The 17088-nt window shown below is 39.8% G+C and overlaps 2 protein-coding genes across 10 annotated transcripts in view; both read left to right on the forward strand.

Annotated features, from left to right (window-relative positions):
- The window catches only part of rsrc1 (arginine/serine-rich coiled-coil 1), a 126182-nt gene extending 119249 nt beyond the window's left edge, over window positions 1–6933 (forward strand). For all 9 annotated transcript variants that reach the window (XM_031297001.2, XM_031296997.2, XM_031297006.2 and 6 more), the window contains exons 8-10: window positions 1379–1485; window positions 3961–4068; window positions 6004–6933. In XM_031297001.2, the coding sequence (XP_031152861.1) occupies window positions 1379–1485; window positions 3961–4068; window positions 6004–6096 (308 nt within the window). In that variant the 3' untranslated portion in view covers window positions 6097–6933. The remainder of the gene's footprint in view (window positions 1–1378; window positions 1486–3960; window positions 4069–6003) is intronic.
- A 791-nt stretch (window positions 6934–7724) lies between these two features.
- On the forward strand, window positions 7725–16338 carry mlf1 (myeloid leukemia factor 1). The gene is made up of 7 exons (XM_031297007.2): window positions 7725–8007; window positions 9281–9443; window positions 14063–14146; window positions 14256–14384; window positions 15265–15424; window positions 15786–15924; window positions 16143–16338. The coding sequence occupies exons 1-7, from the start codon at window positions 7961–7963 to the stop codon at window positions 16201–16203; spliced, it is 783 nt and encodes a 260-aa protein (XP_031152867.1). The 5' UTR covers window positions 7725–7960; the 3' UTR covers window positions 16204–16338.
- Window positions 16339–17088: the final 750 nt, after the last annotated feature.

Consider the following 17088-nt stretch of genomic DNA (forward strand, 5'->3'; position numbering starts at 1 on the left):
CTTTCTAGCACAGGATGACATGCTGATATTCTGTCATATAGGAAGGCTTAATTCCACTTGTCACTCAGTTGTCCAATTCTGCAGTGCATTTAAATCAAAACCGAGTTTGTTTGAGTGCTATTATGAACTATAATAGGGTGTGTGTGTGTGTGTGTGTGTGTGTGTGTGTGTGTGTTAGCCATGTGATGCTTTGCTGTGAAAGCTAGAACAAATATTCATTTATTCATTAAACACCAGGGCAATAAAGATCTGTTGTGACACCCTTTCTGTAGCCACTAATGGATTGAATTAATTCCTGCTATTAGCTCCAATTGCACACTCTTTGTCTTTGTGTGTGTGTGTGTGTGTGTGTGTGTGTGTGTGTGTGTGTGTGTGTGCGTGCGTGCGTGCGTGTGTGCGTGCGCTTGCTAAAGTATGCCGCATGTACGTATTTATGGCAGCCATAAGTGTGAGTGCAAAGTATGTAAGTTTACGTGTGAGTACCTGTATGTTGGGTGTGTGTGTGTGTGTGTGTGTGTGTGTTCCCATTTGTGTACTTCATGACGCAGCCGACATCAGTGGAGCAGAGTAACATGGATGTCTGTTGGATTGACAGATAGAGAGATGGGAGAGTGCAGGAGAGGACGGATGGATGGGGGAGAGAGGGATGAATATTGACTGATCAGTGGGAAGATTGGCAGCCCGAGAATAATGGGAGCATTTAGACTTTTCGTTTTTTTTTCCCTGTTGCAACTTTCCTGGCACACCTATTTTTGCCCTCCTACGCTACGAATACTGCTCTTGAATTCTTGAAATGATTTTTTATCTGATATGCAGAATCCTGATGTGTTTATATCCAAGAGTAATCTACTAGAAACCCTTTCTATCTTTTTGTTTGATTGGACAAGCCAGAGCAAAATACTTTCTGATACATGAAAAGTGTATGAAACTTAATCACATTTAGTCTCCATAATGAAATTCCATTGCAGTGTGTTTGTGTTCATATTTTGATTATTTTAGAATGCATTATCTGAGTGTAATTTACTGTCTGGCTATTATCTTGTTTGTATTTTTTTCCACTTGCCTATTGTAGTGACTCTATGCCCTTGGCTGAGGAAGAGTCATTTTTTTAAAGAAGGCCAAGATTAAAATAGGGGAATATCAGATATTTTATATTGTATGTGTCAAGGAGCATTATACGGAGAGATAACATGCAATCAACTAAGCCCAGTCCAAATGAAATCTGGTGCCTTTCAGAAAATAACAAGGGATGGCTGACCCATGGTGGGTGGGCGGGGGGGTTTTGTGTGTGTGTGTGTGTGTGTGTGTGTGTGTGTGTTTCTGGACATGTATGCACGCTTTTGTTCACAGCCTCTTTTCTGTGTAACATGTGTTTCAGAGGGAACTTCTCTAGAGGAGCAAGTGCGAAGGATAAAGGACATTGAGGCCATCGAGAGTGATTCCTTTGTTCCTCAGGCTTTCAAATCATCCAGGGATGATATAAAGGTGCGTTATGTCCCTCTTTCTCTCCCTACCCCTCACTCTCTATCTTTTCACTCTGTCTCTTATTGAATTCCCCTCTCTGCAACGCTGTGCCGTCTGTCCAGAGACAACCCAGACCAAATCAAACATTCATTCAGCGCCGTTTGTTCCGACCTGAGATGGTTTCATCAGACGTTCCACTGTTCGCCGCCTCCAAAGCGGCAGCACCCACACAAAAGCCACAGCAGGCAACAGCAATCCTCTGTCTTCCCCTCTCTGTCTCTCTCTCCCCCCTCTGGTTGTGCAGATGCAGACAAAACACAGAAGTCATTATTGAAATGTGCCTGTCTCTGAAGGAGCAGGAATTAGATTTGTTGGGGCTCATGGCTGTTTTGAAAAGGTAGGCGACAACACGTGACAGCAAACCTGCACAGACCTTTGGGACACATCCTGGTGAGTCTGACAAAGGTCAAGACTGATGTGGCTGCAGCTTAGACTGCACACTTTGCACATGCACAGTGTACTCAGCCTTCCCTGCCCGAAGAGTGTAAGTGAGTGCCCCTTTTACATATTAAACCTGAAACATAACAAGGTTCCACTATCCAGCTAGGTAGAAGCTTTAATTTTTCACATCCAGATCTCCTATACTGTATGTCCGATTGTTCTCACATGTGTATAAAGGTAGATTTATTCTGTAAAATCGCCCTGCAAAACATAATGTCACAAAATGTATTTTTTTCAAATTTTGAAGAAAATATAATTTAGTACAAAAAAAAAGGGATGCAATATTTTAATCAGTTGCTTTAATGAAATACAAATTAAAGTTTAAACATTCTTTTTATTACTGCTCTTCATTGGTTTTCAGATTAATCTCCTCATTATAAGTCAAATAATACTTTCAGACGATTCATCCATAGTTGGGAAGATTGCACAGTCTTTCAGAGTATTTTAGCTACATCACGTCTTTGGCTGCAATCAAAGGGAATAATGGCTATATATACTTTACATTTAGAAACTGTATGACAACCCTATAGTAGATATATGTGGGTTATTTGTTATTTAATAAAACTGATAATGAATGAAACATGTTATTATGTAAGAATACGTGCCTATAAAAAAAATATTTTTAAATATAAGTTTATTTGGTTTTAGTATTAATAGCCATTTAGCTATAAGTTGTGTCCATTAATAATTTTGAAGTCACTGTTAATGAGGAGAACCCGGTGAAACCTTTAATATCTGCTACAGTGTATCTTTTAAGATTGTTTTCCATTTCAAGCCAGCTGCATTCCTTAGAAATGTATATTCAGCATTTCCTTACCAAGAATTGTGTATTTGGCACATCAACATACTTATTAGCCAGTGTGTTTTCTATCTCTCTCACTTTTTGTATCCTGCCAAATGAATTTTAAATGGATCTTTTCAACTGGGTAAACATTTGCTCTGGGGCTGGTTTGAGGAGTGTTTGAAACATGAATGGACTTGGCAAAGTGTTCATTTTGATATTTCTTCTTTATCAAGTACAACAAGGAAAACAGCCCATCCGTCCAAATGTGGGGCTTATTATATTTTTAAGTAATACCTCTAGATATCACATCTCCTTCTATCAGCTTGGACTCTACAGATGGAAACATGAGGAGGGCGAAGAACCTTTTCCTTTACTTTAAGTCCTTTTCAGTTATAAAGAAAGGCAAAGATACAGTTCTGTTTTGGTTTCAACTGTAACAAAAAGTGGCATGACTGACCAAGCAAGCTGATCAAGTTTAACGTGTTTGAATATTTACACTGCAGTTGCTGGTTTAGCACAATTAAAACTTACTTATAGAAAATATAAGGTGGAGAATATGAAGGTAGAAAGACACATACACAGATAGATGAGTCAAGTGAGAAACCAAAAATTGGAATTAGGATACAAGCTGATTACTATCAATACACTGCATTCTAGAAGCTTATTGCATCAGCCAGACTGTCACTGCCATCTGCTGGACAAATGTCACGTTGCATTTCACAATTATTTTCTGTGTCCCAATTCTGTACTATTACAGAAATCTACAAATTTTGTTTTGATACCAACAGGAAATTATGCAATACATGCTAAAATACATGCATTAAATTGCAATTTTGGAAAGCAAAATGTTTTCCAAACATTTTTTGTTGCTGTTGTCTTGTCTTTCTGGAGCCATTTGCAAGTTATTCACATATTTTGAAGCCATGAGTAGAGCCTCCATTTTCTTTTGCATTGTGTCACAATTGTATGTAAATGTTGATACTGTTGTTGCTTTGGCTTTTATATATATATATTTTCTTTTTTTTTTTTTTTCTTTCTTTCTTTCTTTATCATTATTAGTTGCATCTACCATTTATTGCTTCTATTTAATCATGTCTCTGTATCAGTATCTGTTTTTGCTTCTGTTAAAGCTTATTTAAATGTTTGATTGTGCTCATTGTAATTTGAGTGTGACACATTTTTGTGTGTTTTGTGAATTTCTGTGAGTACAGACTGAGCCAGTTGAGGTGAAGCAGGAGTCGGAGAGTGCAGATTCTCAGGACGTCACTCTTCCCTTGTCCATAGTCTACAATGACAGTGACACTCTCGCCCATCCCAGTGTAAGTTCTCACCTGGCAAACCCGTTAGCTTTACTGCAGACTTTTTTACACCCTCTGAGCCAATGAACAACTTCCAGTCCTCTGACACAGCTGAAGTTGATCTCACTTCTTGTCATTTTATCTTTTGGTACCATCTTATTTTCATGAGTATGGTGATTGCCTTTGGTGTACAAACTTTGTAAACTTTTCCTTTTAAAAATATCTCTGCTGCTAACACCACCACCACAGTTTACACCATTCCTGCATATTCTGATACTGTGCCTCGTATAGTATAGGACACTGCAGTATAGTAGCTTATAGCTTAGATAGAACATCACCTCCTCTCCTGCTTGCAGACCAATGATGAAAAACGAGAAGGAAAACTTTAAACTCCAATAACGCTCCATGGGGCTTCCCAGTCATCTATCTCAACTGGGGGAAACTAAGTTATGCCCTGACGTATGCAGATAACCCCCTCAAATACACACACACCCACACACACACATACATATACACACACACCGCCCCCCAGCTCAAACACACACACACACACACACACACACACACACACATATACACACCCTCAGACAGGCTGATGTATGGTAGCAATATGCCCAAGGCGGGCACCGGCCTCAGCTTTAGCTTCAGCTCCGCTTCCAATTAGAACAGATGAGTCCCATTAGCCCAGCCCAGATACTGTCATCCCACACACACAGCCTCATTAGCACCATGACACCAGTGCAGGGCCGACAGACAAGAACTCACTGGTGTTGAATCTAACACACAGATAACATGTGGTGCAGCTGTAAGCAGCATAGGTTAGGAATGAAGGATTGACGTGGCTGGGGTTGCTCTACAATCTGCATAATAATAGACACATATCATCACATAGATATACTGTATGTACACATAGCCATCTTGTCAACATTATCTCTCACACAAACACACAGGGAATACAGAAATGTGCCTTGCTTCTCAGTCTCATAGTCATTATGTTACTTCCTAATAAACAGATGCCTTCATTCATCAGACACTTGCAGCAGCGGTTTTATAACATCCTACAATCTGTGTCACTACTGCTGGTGATGTACTGCGATGAACACAAAGTCATATGTGTAGGCCTTTTTTATGGACACACTGCTAGGCCTACAGAGTTTTTTTTATGTGCATTTTGAAATGAACATTTAGGGAAAGACTAATAAGACACATAAGATACCACAGCCTTTACTCTAGTATTACAGCGTCATCACTGGGACTCAGAAGTCCACAAAAGGGCCATACTGACAACTCTGTGCCAGGCTCATGAACTCACTAGGAAACATAGCTCATTCATTTCTATCACATTGCTGATGTGAGATTGAGATGTTTTGTACCGTAACACTACAGTCATGAGGAGTTTGGTAATGACTCAAGTGCCAGAGTAGACCATGGAGTAGAGCTTACACTGCTCTTTATAAATGTATAAGAAGCAGTTAAATGATAAATGTGTTTGGGTGGTCAGCAAATTCCACCAGTGTTGGTCAAGTCACTTCTTCTATAGACCGCCATATCACAAATTTGCCTCAAAGTGCTTTTCAATCTGTACAACATATGGAAGTCTCTATCCCTAGATGTGTAGATGAACTGGGGGGAAACAAACGGCATGTGAAAGCACATAAGGTTTAGGCATGGGTGTATATTGTGTGTATTACGTGTTTCTGGGAGCTCCGTGCACCGCGGCCACAGAGGAAAGCCACACACCGTTCATCTGCACACACTGCCGTGACACAGAGCTGAATTTGAATCAGCAAAATATCTCTTTAAGAATTGGATGCCAGTTTGTTAAATAAGTTAGTAACTATTTTGATAATTGATTGGTTGTTTAGGTTCTAAAATGTGAGAATTGACTGCTTTTGTCCCTGTCTGTACCTTTAGTCTTTTTGCTTACTAACGTGTCCTCTTTACACTGTTCCGCAGTTGTTCATGGACAAGGAGAGGGCCGAGGAGCTGTGGCACAACAGATTATTCTCGCTGCGGCAGGAAAGGCTCATGGGAAGTCCTGTGACCTGATGGACACCAGAAGATCCTTCCTGGTCCCGGGGCACATTCAGCTTCTTTTATTGTGTCTCAATCTGTCTTGTTTTAGGCCATCACAAGGTTTCTTACTTTATCCTTCCACTGATTTCTCCTTACTATTGTAAAAACATGTGAGAACTTGAGCAAATGAACAGTTTTTGGTCCTGATGTGCTTATTATTTTATTAATGTTAATGTAATTCAATTAAACAATCTGCTGTTCTTAATTTGGCTTCATTTAATTTTAATGATTGAAGGATCTTACACTCCGATAAGGTGATGTTTTACCATTTTGATGTAGCATTTGATACATTTTGTCTTTTGTAATCAGCTCGGTAATTAAAGATAGATGTGATTTTTTTTGAGTGAAAACTGACTTGTACTTTTGTGGGTGCATGAGGGAGTTCTCTTTCGACTGGATGGTGAGCTGGGTGGCCTCCGTGTCTGCATTGGTTTCCAGCGGGATATCGGGAGCTGTGGTGTCCTTTCGGCGAGACTTGGCTGGATTCTGGAGTGTCGGTGCTATGCAACCGGGTGACTCTTTTTCTGTGTGCCGATCTAACGGCCACATTCTGCCTTATGATGAGTCGTGCACAAGTTTAAGGAGCTGATGGGATTTCACTGGAATTGTACCTTGTACGATATCATGTGCCAAAAATGTATTGAGATAAACCTGCAAGTAGTGAATTGGTAATAACAGCATCTCTCTCTTCACCAAAAACTTGATACTTAGCATTTTAAATTAAGATAGCAGCAGTACCTACATATAAATACAATAGATACAGATGAATGAGTCACCCTTCCAACTTATTAAAAGTAGCCTGCCTCACCATTTGTTCACCTTATCTTTTTGGTCTGGGGATCTCAGGATTGACATAAGACTGGAGTAAACATCTTCTCACCTGCCCTTAACTTTTCTGTCTTATATATATATATATATATATATATATATATATATATATATATATATATATATATATATATATATAGTATGTATAAACTAAAATCACTGAATACACATACTAGTCAATGATTTATGTGTATTCAATGTTGTGTTGTGTGAGCGGGGATTTAGGGCAGTGTAGAGTCTACACTCAGGCCTATTTGTGGAACAGCCAGATGGTAAATCTATACAGAGTCTGGGACACAGTGTCACTCCTGTACCCTCCAAATAGTCAGTGTTGTAATGAAATAATAAATGATAATGTACAAAATAATTTGCAAAAGCAAGCACACAAATTAAGCTTTGGTGTATGAGTGCTTGCTTGGAGTGAGTAAAATGTGTGTGTCTTCCTGACAGGTGTTATGTGGCTGTCCCAAATATCTTCACACCTTACAATTACCAAGAATCACTTTAGAAACACTAAAGTCTTAATCAAATAATCCAATATTAAAGTAATTTAAGCCTAGAGTTTTGTTATTTCTCTAGTTTTAGTTGGTATAACTAGCTGCATAGAGGTTATACAGCCCCTGTCAGGGTAGGTTAGATAACCACACAGCTAATTTTTTGGTGACATGCACAAGCATAATCGTTATATATCTATGCATAATACTAATATAAAACTTGAGTTTCTAGAAAAATCGCTTCAGTGCCGTTGCCATGACAGCAACTCACAACATTCAGCGCGCGCGGATAGAACCTGTTCAAAGCTTCAAACAAAAGGGAAAAAAAAGCTCCGAATAACCAGCCAATCCGAGGGCCGGGTTCTCGTCACGTGGCCGTTGCCAGAGTGAGTTTGGTTGGTTCTGAATCATATTCCATGCCACCTCTTTCATAGTAACATTAGCGTACAGAGGCTGAGCGGTGTCGCGAAACGGATTTTAAATCTTAGTTTTTAACAGCTTTAAAATCTGTGGAAATGTTCAACAGTGATCGCAGGGAGTTTGATGAGGATCCGTTCTTCTCGTGAGTAGCTAAACTGTTGTATAAGAAATATATTAACTATTAACTGTTATTATGTATGTCGGCTTGTAAATTGTTCTCATAATGCATCAGTTAAACTAAGCTCAGAAGCAGTTTATCACGGTGATAAATAGCATTTGAAGTGCGTTAACGTTATATCAAGATAGACTGCATATCCCAGACAAACAAAGTCACAATAGCATTAATGTAGGTAAATGTTATTATTTTTACTGGGCAAACGTTAAATAAACGAGTGGGTTAGCTAATAGCTAATTATTTTTATTTAAACGAGACGTCGACCTAACGTTAGATTAACTCCGACTGCTTGTGTACACCCTTAATTTGTTTGGTTAACGATGGATTACTAGCTAGATTTGTAACATATACAATAACATAAACATGGCTTCCTGCACACAACTAAGATGAACAGATTGTCAACCGTTTTCCCTTGGCTCTGCAATGTTACTGCCACTGTGCATTGAGCAAACTCGAACGTTCAGTAGTTACAACACAGTAGCTTACATTGAATGTCAACGTGAGCTATTTCTGATACAACTTAATGAAACTGTCATCTAGCAAGAGCTGCTGTAAGATGGAACGACTGCTGTAAGGACCGAAAATGTTTTTTATAACTATATTTTTTTAAAGTACATGCAGCTTAAAAGGTAAATAAAAATGCGACTTTATAAAGTAGAAAGGCATCATTTTGTTTCCATTCATGTACTTTAAATTTTGCACAGGTTTGTATCATTTTTAGGAAGTAAAAGTACAGTTTTTAGTGACATAATTTCCAATACAATTTAGAGAAAGTGATTGATTTTTTTTTTTAAATAACTATCTACACTGACACTGTGCACAGGTAACATTTTTTGGTTCCCAGAACGTTCAGTATAATAAGTCAAATAAGTCAAAGTGACTATGGCACATGTGCCATAGTCACTTTGACTTATTGCATGAATGAACACCTGCTGAGTTAGTGTGGTCACACTTGACCCAACTTCTAAGGCGAGTGTAGGCCTAAAGGTGGCTCAAATTATTTTAGGGGTGCTTCTTATTTCAAAGTGTGTGTTCATTGAAGAATATATCTGTAATGGGCTCCAATATGGCATCATGGAGGGATTACAGTGTCTGCTGTTTTTTTATTTATTTTTCCTCTTCAGGAACCATTATCATGGTTTGTAGTACTCAACATCATTTTTCAGATTTGCTTAGAATTCCTTACTGGATGTTGAGATTCACTTTGTCTTTACTTCCTCTTCCTCTTCCTTTGCCTTAGGGATCCTTTCCGGGCTCACAGGGAACATATGCGGCAGATGATGCGAAGCTTCTCTGAGCCATACGGTGGGCCCGTGATGCCCAGTATAATGGATGGGAGAAACCGTGGTCGTGACATGGCAGAACATCCAAGCTCATCCCTGGCACTGAGGGATGAACACAGGGTGAGAACATGCATTTCAAGAAGCACTCTTACAATTATGAGTGGTTTGTCTGCTTGTGGACTCAGGTGATAGGCAATAAAGCTCTACCCAGTGTGTTACAGTATCCATATGTGTTCAGGCACATGCCTGACTAACCTACATACATATCTTTTGGGTCTATGTGGGATGAAGGATGAAGCCCCTGCTTCAGCAGTTCGCTCATCTATGTCCACTGCTCATAGGCCACAGTCTGCAATCCACATCTAACCACAGAAGAATAGTGTTTGAAGGAAGCGCTAACTTTACTAAGGTTATAGTGGAAGCTGGCCACTGGCAGCGTAATTGGAGCACCACTCACTGAGGTATGGGGCCATATGAGTCTCTGGTTTAGTAGAAGGGCAACCCCCTTGGCTTCTCTGGACAGTTATATCTAGCCCTAAGGAGCCCTATTTATAGTGCATTGTTCCACTGACACACTGCTTTCTTGCAAAAACACGCACATACTTTTTAACACTCAAACCAATAGGACCCCAGAGAATTCTGCTTTGCTCAACTGAGATGAGCTGCTGAAAATAACAGTTTATTTTTATATCATTCTAGCTGGCCCAGTTGTCATGTTAACTTAAAATATAGTTTATCTTCAAAATATAACTGCTCCCCTATTAATTTTTGATTTCATACACTTCTGTTATATTAGCTAAGAGAAGGCCGTAAAAGCCATGGCCTTTAAAGGGGCTGTACTTGATATTCAGAAAAGGGATTGCCTCCATACGGCTCTCACAGACCGTTCCCCAACTCATCAAATACTAACCCTTCGTCATGGCCCTCGGCGTCAGGTACCAACGCACAAGGCACTCACATGCAAGTCAAGTACTACTTTATTTGTCCCCAGAGGGGGAATTGGCTTCGCAGCAGTGACAACTACACAAGATCAATACAAATACAACATACAACAATAAATAGCAAAAAAATGCACTCGCGGCCGGACCGGCTATTAGAACAGAGAAGCTCAGTTTACAACACACACAGAGGGAGTGTGACTTCATTCTCTGCTCAGGACGCCATTGCTCCACTATATCTTTACATAGCAAATATTTATTTCCTGCTATATTAATGTTCTGAATATCGAGTACAGCGCCTTTTAAGTATTTGTAATAATGACCTTCAGTAATTGTTTGCTCTGGGACATTTTGGTGTTATCAGTGCAGCATTGTAAAGGCAGGCTGGAGGATAGTTTTGGTCTGCCATGTTTTGCACTTGTTCACCTTTGCCTGTACTGCTTATATAGCCCTGCTTAATCAAATTTAGTCCCGGTCAACTGCTTTAATCCCACTACCTCATGAGAGCCTGTATATTTATCCTTGATAATGACTTTCATCAGAAGCTGGGCCTCAATTGCCAGCAGCCTGCTTTCTCTTTATTAGCATCATGCCATTAACTAGCTAATGCCAGCTGAGGAGGAGCTCTGAGTATTTGACTTATGACCTCAGTGACAGTGGATGAAATGGAGCTACACTGCAAAATGTCAATCCAAACAAATTATTGAATCTAATATTAGGAGTAATATACTCTTTTTGTACATGTCAAATGTTTGACCATCAGTTGTTGACAAGATATTGTTTACTTATGAGTATGAAAATACAGGATATAATGAGGAGTTAGGGTTCTGCTGAGCTGGATTACAAGTTGCAGCAATGGCAATTAGCAAAATAATTATTTGTGAAGTCTCTCTATTATATGGAGAAGGACCATGTGAAAGGATCTTTTTTTCTTGATTCATATACAGACATTTGGATAGGAGATGCAGATGTGAGATCAGATTTCTATAGCCTCACGATCCCTAGACTGCTTCATTAATTGTCACAAACAATAAACAGAATAGCTACTGTCTGGTAAAAAACATGAAATTAAGGTTTTTATCACACAACTCTGCTCTCTAACTCCCCCCCCCACACACACACACACACACATTTATTTATCTGAAGATGAAGAGCAGTCTTGTGGTGCCCAGCAGTGGTCAGAGGGCTGAAGCTCTGGTGCTGTGTTATTGGCTTTGGAAAGGCATGTGTGTGGATGTCATGGACACTGTTTTCTCATTGTTGCTCTTTTGGTCCATCTGTTTGGCAGTGCTGGTGCATTAGCAGCTAAATGACAGACAGCTCATGCTCATACTGCTCTCCAATATCACAGGCACAAATGTGCACACACAAATGCATGCAGAAACACACACACAGTATTAAAACACAAGCACAATAACACACAGTCACAGCAAGCAAAATAACACACAAAACATTTGCCATATAATGCTGGAAATCTTGTATTTCTTGTATTAACTTGCTAAGCACTAGATTCCCAATGGGGAAAATAAGCCCCGTCTTACTTTCCAAGGCAGCAATGAGTTCTCATATTTTCAAGTTTCTTGCCAATATACTGTCTGGTTCATATCACCTTTCAAAGCACTCATTCAAAAGGGGAAATTGTTTGTAAAAGTAATGTTGAATGACAGTCAAGCATCATTAAACGTTTCTGTGGTTTATACAGAGTATGACTGGTGGTGCTAGGGCTGGCAAAGGTGGTAACTAGCATAGGTAGAGCTGATGTCGTCCTTGTTGTAGATTTATTCCCTTTAAGTCAGAGTATCATCCTGTTTTGGCACTCTTCAAAAATTAATGTGTGGCAATGTGAAATTAAGTTGTTCTTATGCCAATGATTCACCCACAGCAGCTTTAAAAACATCACAGTCCCCACAATCTGATTCAGTGCCTCCTTATCATCTCAGTAGTCTTTTAGTTCTAAGAGCATACATTTAGCATACTCCCCTGCTGATGCACCACTTCCTAGGAGCAATGCGTTTACAGCACATCCTCACTTTTTCTTTTAAGTATGTATCAAATCTACAGCACATGTCCCCTATGGTGTAACTCATAGCTCCCCCAGGAGCATCCTGCCTCTGGGGGCACAGTAGCAGTTCAATATTAGATTGACAGAGAGATAGAAAAGGGAATGTCAATCTGCAATAGTCCAGACAGCTTAAAATAATGTGTTAAAGACCACCGGGTCTAAGTTCCTTATCTTGCACCCTCAATCTCTCCTCAACCCCGTTCTAAATATAATGCTGGCAGATATGTAACCGGCATTTATTAGTTCATAGATGCCACTCTGGGATAAAATTGGCTGTGAGGCTTCATAGATACTGGTCAGGAGCGTTTTACATCAGCTTGACATTTGAAAAAAGCTGAGAGAGCAGCCTTGGACTCTTTGACCCCTGTTAGATCCCTGTCCTGACTGGTCTATCCAGCCTTCCTAGAATGAAGCTCAGTTTCAGTGTTAAACCCACGCTAATCTCAGGCAATGCGACCCAATTACACATGGAACACAAGTCATTCAACACCCCACTGATTACGCACAATACCCCTGTGCATCACACCCCCAGAAAATACACACACTCACATAGCGGCGGCTGTTGAGATGCTTATCCAGGGCCGCAGGGTCATAAACACCTGCGGATTTGGCCCAGAGAACACAGGCTCTGACTGAAGGCTGCAGGCTGCTCCCTCTATTCTCCCAGAGGGTTCATGGCCTTGAAAGGTTGTGCTTAAGGCCATGGGGAGAGCTCTGTGTAGCTGTGTCAAGGGCTTAGTGACCAATGTAAGACATCCTAACAGCTTATAGGCAACAAACGTGCAAAAAGTCTAGATTTGTGTGTGTGTGTGTGTGTGTGTGTGTGTGTGTGTGTGTGTGATCTACAGAAACTTTATGTATTTATTTAATAGTAAAATAAATGTAAACATGCACCGGGTTACAATCCAGTTATATGAGGTGCTTTGAATTTATATAATAAAGACAGTGATTAAAATGGGTCTTTGAGATTTAAATAATGTATGACAAATATTAAAAGCGAAGACTAATTCCGGATGATCTTATCTGTAAGATGTCCTGCGCTAAATCCAACCTTTATCAAACATGCAGTCAAGTTGATGCATTTAACGCAGTACCTTTCAAACAAGTGTTATTATTGTCAACATGGTCAGGTTTTGGTAACCTGACGCGCCAGATGGTTTGTTAACACAGACAGACCCATCTGAGAAGCTGTCATTGGAAACTGTTTGGGGAAAGCGCAGGCACTTTCTAAACAATACCTGGCAGGTAAATGGATAAACCATCTGTCTATCTAGTCCGCCATTGTTGCTTTGACCCTATGGTTTTGAGCGAACAGTCGTGGCTGTCACACACACCTAAACCACGCCCGTAGCTGCCAGTAGCTCCTCACTGATCTAGTGATATCGCGAGAATTCAGCTGCCGTGCAAGATACAGGTTTTGGTAAAAGCAGCACAGAATTGGAGCAAGGTGGCCACCTTTAAATTCTCTATATAGAAAAAAAAAGCCTGGACTTGGTTTGTAGTTTTGTAATGAATGTCACTAGCTCACATATGCTGAGGTGATCAAATGTGAAGGTTACAGTGTCCCAGATGGCACACATGTAACCCGCATTTAGCTCACTGTAATTTGTGTGTGTATGTTTGTACACATGATGGAGTTGTTTATGAGCTGATAATGCCTTGCGACCGTGTGGCATACGAGCCCAGACGTTCAACTCTTATGGCCTTTGGCTGTTCTTTTTCCTTTTGTGTTGGTGTAGGATTTGATGAGGAACCCTTTCGGCATGTTCGACAACATGATGTCCAACATGAGAAACAGGATGGAGGAGATGCACAGAAACTTTGTGAGTTTAATGATTTTGTATTCTTTTCCTTTTGTTTTGATGCTTTATTCTCAGACGATTGTGGTACATAAACTGTAACTGCTTGTGTCTGTGTGTTTGTGTGTTTCAGGAGAACATATCCACAGATTCAAACACCCACTCATTCAGATCCTCATCAGTCATGACATATTCAAAGGTTGGAAATGAGCCTCCCAAGGTCTTCCAGGCGAGCTCATTGACACGCCGGGCCCCTGGGGGGGTAAGCACCCCATCGGATGTGTTACTACATCATATCACAGTACATTAGACCACAGTTCAGTACATTGAGCTTGGAGAAGTAAATCTGTCTGGAGAAGACTCACTCATTCTGTCAGTCCTGAGTAATCATGGTGGTAACTTCCCCCTGATGGGATAACTTCCCATCGTAAGCAAACTCTTCTGACAGTGGCATTTGATGGCTCTGTTCCATTAATAAGGTGTGCCAGAAATCATTTTGCTGATCTTGCATACACAATACCAGGGCCCTGGAATAGTCCCTCCTAAATGGAATGCATTCAGTACAACTATAATTAGCTACACTTGTGTTTGACTAGTCAAACTGTCCAGCTGACTAATTTCTGACTGGACTTGAAGTAGGTAGATTCAAAAACATCCAAGAAGTTAAAAGGTTGTGCGAACTACAGTATGTGAACTAGGAGAAGTTGAGAACGAATCACATTTTCTTCTGTATTGTCCATATTATGATGAGTTAAGAACAGTGATCTTACATGAAATGTCTGTCCAAAATCCGTAAATGTTCTGGTGCACGGATGATGACCAATTGGAGTGGTTGTTGAAATGTGATATTTATAAGTTGGCGACTTTTGTTTCTAAAGCTTGGCAAAAAAGACTAGAAGGTTTATTTGTTTAGGGTATGTGGTTACTTTGGCATCTGGTCCTTTGTCTTGTAAGCACGTGTGGGCTGCGCTTATTTTATTGTATGCATGACACAATAATACAGATAAAAAAATGTATTCATATATTCATATTCATATATATATATAAGGTGTAAAGGAAATAAACATGTTGATTGCTCGAATTAATGCAATTTTTTGGAACAACTGATGTGCCTGATGGGTTTAATATTTTTTTATTACTAGATCAAGGAGACCCAGCAAGCAGTTAAAGACTCTGAGAGTGGTCTGGAGAAGATGTCCATTGGTCACCACATCCAGGACAGGGGACATGTTGTTGAGAAGAAATACAACAAGAAAACAGGAGAGAAGGAGTTCATCCAGGACTTTCAGAATTTGGATGAATGTATGTTAAAGTATTGTTTCATAAATGTAGAAGGTCCAGCCATATTTGTTGCACTACTCAAAATACGTAACTGCATTAAAAGGAGCTATTTCAGAGATCATTCTAATTTTGTCAATTGAATTATGTACCATGATTCACAATATTAAAAAACCAAGACACCATTACAATTATAGCTAAACAGTAAATATGGGGTCAGATCATACATGTTTATGTGTTTTGATAAGTTCAGTAAACTTGTTAAGTAGACCAACCAGTTGAACATATTGTTCCACTGTAAGTGCCACTGTCCACATGTTCCTAGGCCATCATCAGTTCACAGACAGAATATTTCCTAACATGATCCCGATCCTCCGCCCCCCAGCTGAAGCCCAGTCTTTTGACGATGAGTGGCAGCAGGAGGTGTCTAAGTTTCGGCCATCTGGCCCCATGTCTCGTCTGGAGGAACCCCGACCCCGTGGTGTTCACCGGGCAGCCCTGACCGGTTCTAAGCAGGAACACAGGTCAGTATTACACGCTCAGACCCCATGTGGTGTTGCAGACAGGCCAGAATCTGCATTTCAGGATCCAATGACAAACAAGTGGGAGATGCGGAGACACATACAGTATGCTTCCTTAAATTTATTATTATCATATTATAATCCTGCAGTTAATTTGGTGTTTGAATTGTGATTATTTACTGTTTGTAAACTGTAAACTATACTGTTTGTTTTTTCCACAGTGACCAATCAAAGGGCAAGGCTGTGGGTAAAAGCAACATGAAAGGCTCGAAAAAGCAGTGAAAACATCTATCTGTGTGCTTATTAAAGTCTTTTTAGCATCATGCAGTACACTCTGACGCTCTGTATCATTTTGAAATATTTAAGAAGCTATACGTTTTACATTTCTGCTGCTAATGCTTTGATGTTAAAAAAAAACATATTGTTTCTCATACTGCCCATTGCTGCAGTGACTCCACCTCAAACGCTCTGTCTGAGCTCTTAGCCCGTCTTTCCAAAAAGCCCCGTCTGCTCGGATTGGTCAGCTGGCCCACACTATTGTGATTGGTCAACCAAATTCAAACAAGCTACTGGGCTGGCTGTGCTTGCTCAGACAGCACCAATGGGCAGCACATATGAAAAACTGGGCTGGCATTCCCAATCATCACTAATTGAGGAATTTTAAACAGGAATGTGGACGAGGCAAAAAGTACTGTCTGTGGGAGAGAAAGCTCCATTTGGAGTGAAATGTGTTTTTGTTTTTACTTTATACATCTATTACATACACAAAAAACTATACAACACACTAAAAGACAGGAAAAATCCAAAAAAAGCATAATAGGAGCTCTTTAATAATTTGAGTCTTAGCACAAAAAGATGGCAAGACATATATAACAAAGTCAGGATTATGAAGTATGTTGGCTGTAGACCAACATTACAATGAAGTTACAAAGGGTTCTTAATATTTCACAACAACAAATAAATAGGTTATTAGTGTTTCTATGGAGGTAGCAGTATTGAAACAGGCAGTACAATACAATGTAAGAAATATAATAATTAAGGGTGGTAGGCACTACTTATATCATCACACATTAACAGTCAAAGAGCAATTAATGTATATGATTTGGCATTAATAGAATAGAAATACAATTTGCTTTATGTATGGTATTCTGATGATGCCATCTGTTT

The sequence above is a fragment of the Sander lucioperca genome, chromosome 5 (genome assembly GCF_008315115.2).
Source record: "Sander lucioperca isolate FBNREF2018 chromosome 5, SLUC_FBN_1.2, whole genome shotgun sequence".
In the NCBI taxonomy this organism is placed as follows: domain Eukaryota; kingdom Metazoa; phylum Chordata; class Actinopteri; order Perciformes; family Percidae; genus Sander; species Sander lucioperca.